Source organism: Mastigoproctus giganteus, chromosome 11 (genome assembly GCF_048544385.1).
Source record: "Mastigoproctus giganteus isolate SK-2022 chromosome 11, ASM4854438v1, whole genome shotgun sequence".
Lineage (NCBI taxonomy): Eukaryota > Metazoa > Arthropoda > Arachnida > Uropygi > Thelyphonidae > Mastigoproctus > Mastigoproctus giganteus.
The window spans coordinates 71,928,140-71,934,139 of record NC_143585.1 but is presented as its reverse complement, the minus strand read 5'-3'; the positions used below and the strand labels follow the sequence as shown (position 1 = coordinate 71,934,139).

At 35.3% G+C, this 6,000-nt stretch overlaps 1 protein-coding gene across 2 annotated transcripts in view; it reads left to right on the top strand.

Annotated features, from left to right (window-relative positions):
- The first annotated feature begins 4,392 nt into the window (after positions 1-4,392).
- Positions 4,393-6,000, top strand: part of LOC150078114 (endosome/lysosome-associated apoptosis and autophagy regulator family member 2-like) — a 425,663-nt gene continuing 424,055 nt past the window's right edge. For both annotated transcript variants that reach the window (XM_090385427.1, XM_090385428.1), the window contains exon 1: positions 4,393-4,516. In XM_090385427.1, the coding sequence (XP_090241553.1) occupies positions 4,394-4,516 (123 nt within the window). In that variant the 5' untranslated portion in view covers position 4,393. The remainder of the gene's footprint in view (positions 4,517-6,000) is intronic.

Sequence of the window (6,000 nt, the reverse complement as noted above, 5' to 3'; positions counted from 1 at the left end):
TAACGTTTATTATAGAACCACAGGAAAGACTTTAGTCTAATGCAATCAAAAATAAATAAATAATAAACTAAATGCAGTATTATAAAATAGTATTTAAAAAGAGAACCAATTGCAGTAAGTAAAAGGATTTTTACCCATGATTATTCAGGTACTTTCTCTAATTATTCCAGGGTCCATTAAAAATCTATCATTAGATGGCTGTCAAAAAAATTGAATTGTCAACCATATTCTTTTCTAAGCGGACCATACTATTAGAGGAAGGTTTCTGGAATCAAGCGGAATCCGGCACTGCAAAGTAGTAAAAAAGAATGTTAAATAACTTGTAATCATTAGAAAACAGGCCTTGTGCGTCGGGTTAAAATACAACAAGAATGTTGTATTTTAACGCTTTTATCTTATTTTATTTCTGTTTTATCTTATGTATATAATATTTTTTTTTAATAAAATTTATTTTAACCAGTTAGTCGGTCGTCGCAAGAAACTTTGATGAACTTGTAATCAATCAAATATTTATTATTATTATTGTACACAAAATAGACCGCGGTTCAAACCGTGACTGCTAAATACGATTAACATTTATATCGATGATTTTTTGTAAACTCCACTGACCTGGTGGTCGTGCCGAGTATAAAACAGAAAATTGTGGAAATGAGAGAAAGGAAATATAAAGTAGATCAGATTCTCTTAGTGTGGCACAGAACAGTGACGGATTTAGCACTTGAGAGGCCCCAGGCGCAATTCAATTTTGAGGCCCCCCCTCTAAATATTTTCGGTCCTGAGCCAGCTCTCTTGTCTGACTCACTGTCTCACCTCTTCCTGGCAGGTGGGGAGGGGACAGTAAACTGTCCCCTCCCCTCCCCACCCTGCCACCCTATTTCTTCCCTCTGGTGGGGCATGGGCATGCCCCACTGTAAACTGGAGTTGCCTTCCCTTTCGGCTCCATATTTCTGTCTATTTGCCCCCCAGTCTTCAGCCTTCACCCCACTCTATCTGATAGCAAGGTGAACACGCCCCACACAATCTAAAATCACCAATCTAAATTAATTTTGCCCAACATTTTGGACTTCTAGCGCTCCCCGCGACGCGTCCGCGATTTTTTTTTTTTTTTTTTTTTTAAGGTCCTAGCCACTGAAATCTTAGGAAATTAGGTGGCAGGACCTGCCACCTAATTTCCTGCCACCTAAGTATATAGGCAGGACCTGCCTATATACTAGTGAGTACCTGGTCTGCCTCCACGGGGCTAAAGTGGGACAACGTCGGGCCTCAGTAGGGGTCTGGCGGCTAAATGACCAGATGAACAACGGTACAAGGCATCAAATATATACAAAGTCCATACACTTTTAAATCTCTGGCTTTTCCAGTCAACTGGTTCACCCACAATGTAAACTACGCGGAGATGGGGGAAACCCCTGGTGCCGCTTGACCCTAAACACACTTTACACTTTACACTTTACAGTGTGCATTCTACGGGCATGTTTTTACTCTAGCACGCGCTCTAGATTTGATGTTGCGGTTTTAATCATTTTGGTTGCGCAATTCTTTCATACACATTTTAACTAATGTTTAAATGAAAAAATGATACAACTACCATCCCTCCCAAATCTAACTAATACATAAAATTAATACATAAAATCTAGCATTAATGATAATATGTATTCTACTTCAGATTCACTTAGTTTGCATTGATATTTCATATAAAATGTGGGGATATTCGCATAAGAGTTTACTAACTTCTCATATTAAATTATAGTTTTATTCAGTAACGGTAATAAAGATGAGTGCAAAAATTTAAAATGAAACAATTTTTTTTTTTTTTGAGACCTGAGATTTGAGGCCCCCTCGATTTAAGAGGCCCCAGGCGCGCGCCTCGTGCGCCTGTGCGGAAATCGGCCACTGGCACAGAACGCTACTTTTTATGTTGCATTAGATTGTCGTTATTATTGTAAGGTGTTAGGCGTACCAGCAACTTATTAGACCTTGCGTCGTATATATGTATGTAAACTGCGTGAGTTCTATGGTCAATTTGCCTATTTGCTGGACGAAAAACCCGAGTTTCCGGGATTAAAACCATGCTTCTTTCTCCTGAGACCGACTATCTCAGCCACGTGATACGTTAGCTTGATTGTGAATGAAATCAAAATGGAATTACAATGAACTTGACCATGAATAAATTCAGACTGAAAGTAATATTATCGGCCGCCGTAGCCGAGTGGTCATATGCGCTTGTACAAAAGTACACGTGCCTTGAGTGACCGGGGTTCAAGTCCGTGACTGCTAAATACGGTGCTGTTTTTTGTATCCTATCCATCTTGTGACTTCCTCTGACCGTTTGGTCGTCCTGGAGTATAAACAGAAAATTTATTTATTTATTGAATTCAATTTCTTGTCAACACGATGCTTAGATATATGGCATAGCCCAGACGAACTCAGAACCCTAGCCACTTAAGGGGAGGCCCCAAAAATTTACTTATATTAGAGTTTACTTATATATTTGGGCACAATTTATTTATATTCCAAAAAATAATTAATAAATAAAATTAAATAAAGGGTAAATTTAAAAACAAAATAAAGATACTTTAATAGAATATAATATATAATATATACTGCTTGTATATATTAATGTCATATCGAGGGCTTAAGTGTCAGACAACGTTAGCTACAAAATTGTATTTCTGTTTTGAGATAACTTTAGTGTAACTTTATACAAATAACAATGCATATTATGTCATAGAAATGTATTTTTCTAGCAGTTAGCGTGGCTATAAGCACATTTCTGGTAAACCAAGAAAACATCAAATGACATTTAATTACAAAAACGTTTACTACAAAACGATTTTGTACAAAATGATAAATCCTCAAATTAAAATAATCCACAAAAGTGTTCGCACTCCGGGCCCGAGAGGACTTTAAATGCGACACGTTGAGATTTGGTGATTTTTCCATTAAAATGGTGACAAATCTAGGTGGTCAGCAGTCCACACTTTTTATTTTATTATTTTTTTAAAGGCTTACTGTGATATCTGATTTAAAATCTGTCACCACAAGTGATTTGGTTATAAGCAGTTAATGCTTTTTATATTTATTTATGCATTCATAAATATTGTAAATCGCACTGTTTTAGTCCTTCTTCGTCAGAAAATCCCGTCGCTGCTCTCGCATACACCAAAATAAAACTTTAAAGTCGTCGTCACTGATATCTAAATATTAACATGTTCTGACCAGATAAAGGTGATAAAACTGCTTTGCTGAGGTAGCTATAGGCTGGTCGTTGACTAATATACAGATAGAAAAATTTGTACACCACTACCTGATAAGCTGCTGTCCGGTATAAGCAATCGATTTCTTCCGAATACTGCATATCAGGATACAGTAAATTCTTATGGGCTTATACGATTGTCCCGAAATGTAAACTGAAAATTTATTTATTAATCGAGATGTATTTAGGATATCAAGTGTGTGTGGACCACACCAGCGTGTGCTTTGCATCATTACTATATTTTGCAGCTCACATTAAAATCGTATCATTATACGTTCGTACAATACCAAAGTTTATATTTACTCCCAAATTTTATGATACCCTATCTTCCCTTCAAAAAAAAAAAAAACCCAAAAACATATCGTGCAGTGCAGCTCAACTAATTTTTTCCTCCCTCAAGGCCATAGGGATGATGTTTTTTGTCAATATATTGCAGTTTTGGATGATATAAAATACATATATAGAAGCATACTTGAATATAAATGGCTCTGAATGAACCCTAGCGCACCAGAACACTGTTCGTCATATGCATCGGTAATGTCATGAAGGTACTGTACTTGATTAATCGAAAATAAGATATTTTATTAACGCGCGTTCCGCTTCGTAAAATTTCCCATTTCGAGCCTTGCACGTAAGTGGAACATAACTGCTTTCACCCTACAGATAACTTAGAGAATTGAGACGTTTTTTACATGTAAGAGAATGGAAAAAGTCGCAAAAAATGTCACGCGTATGTTTACCCCCATTGGCTGTATTTGCCGCGTTTGTGCAGAACGTTCCTATTATTGCGAATGCGCGACGTCACATAACATAATGCGCATGCGCACTTATAATGGAGCAAGTTGCCATCGTAATCGGCTACAGAGTGGCTTGAACTCTCAGTGCGGTAGCTGAGTTTGTAGACGTGTTAAATGTCGCATATTATATATTTAATTTGGAATATTTCAGTGTGAATGTTCATAAGTCGTTTTATAAATAATGAGCTTATTTAAATTGAGTGGATTCTGCAATAATAATAACGATAAAAAATTTTATTTATAAATATATGTGAACGTATATTAGCAGTGTTGAGCAAGTTTCAAATTCAAGGAATGTGCACTTTTTTAAATTTATATTTGTTGAGTTATTTAGTTTAAAATGAATCATTTCTTGATTCTTGTGGATCTAAAATATGTTGCTGTGCTTGTAGAAACAGCTTCATGGCTTCTGTTGCTAGCACTGGTGCCATGCGGAGCAGACGAGCTCCCTGCTTGTCTTCCAGTAAGTGTGGTTTTATAATATAGCATGTTAAGCTTACATTTAATTTTATGGAGAAACTGCGGTTCCTCCTGCTATTATAAGACTTAATTTTATGGAGAAACTGCGGTTCCTCCTGCTATTATAAGACTTATATCTATACGTCTTGTAATAGGACAGTTCATTTGAAAACTTGTTATATCGAGATATTAGCATTTTCAATGTAATATGTAGTTTATGCCTATATAATAAACTCGGCATTAATAAGGAACTGTAATAATTTCTATGACGTGATTAGTCGTATATTGCAAAATATTGTTGGATATACGATATTTTAATAGCAAAATCTTAGAAAGAATGGCGAATAAGTACCTTGATTTGCTGCATTTTTGTGTACAATCTTGATGATATGCAAATGGTTAAGACTCAATAGAATTAATAGTTTTGATCAACAACATGCGCGATTTGGTTTTTCCTTTGGTGTAAGTCGATGTTGCGTAATAACTTATTCAGCTATGTGATTACAGTGGAGTATGAGATAAAGTATGGTCCCTTGTTGCATGACAATAACTCCATTCATTCAGATTTGCTTACCGCTGGCCTAGAATAGTCAGTTTTTGTATGCCCATGTTTTTGATACCTGGTGTATTCTTTATTAGAAATTTTAATACGAATACAAATGGAAAATCACCCTCTTTTATATTTGTATCATCATAATCCGGGAAACAAGGGGAGTTGGTGTTTGTAGAAAATGTAACACTAGCTACAATCAGTCTCTCAGAGGTCCGGAAAGGCTCTCAACTTCTAGCTTTTGAGGCCTCTGACTATCATAAGAAAATAAATAAATTCATGAAAACAAAATAGGACAGAAAAAGTACTGACTGTGTTTTTTACATGCGTAATAAATACTTTTTTAAATTTTTTTCTATGCATATCCACAAATTATTGAGGAAATATTTAATTTGAGAAACTATTTGATGCCCAAATGAGTTTATGTCCTTCCCCCACCACCCCATTCTCTGATTTTGCTTGGCAGCAATATGCAGATAGAGATATAAAAGTAAAGAGACGATAGAAGTGCAGACATAGTCTTTCTGCACACAATTTTTTTTTGTTATGGTTTTTTCTTTAACAAAATGTGTTTATTGATCTTATTAAATTTATAATTTGTTAATTATAGTTTATAAAATTATAGCAGTTATTGTTTGTTTAATTAATCCGTTGGGTGCTATAGTATGTCTCTTTTAAGTTGTCCCAGCAATAAAATAATAGTTATTGTATTTCTCTTTAACTTTCTGTTATTGTTTTATCTGCATTTTGCAGTTGCATGTCTAATTTTTTTTTTTTTTTTGTCAACTGAAGCATATAGCCAAAGGCCAGTCATACAGGTGTGTGTGCGCGCGTGCACACAATAAATTTCTGCATTGTGCACAGGAAATATTACCATAAATATTCTATATTTCTGTGTGTGTACACAGAAATTTATTACAAGAAATTATAGGGTTAAT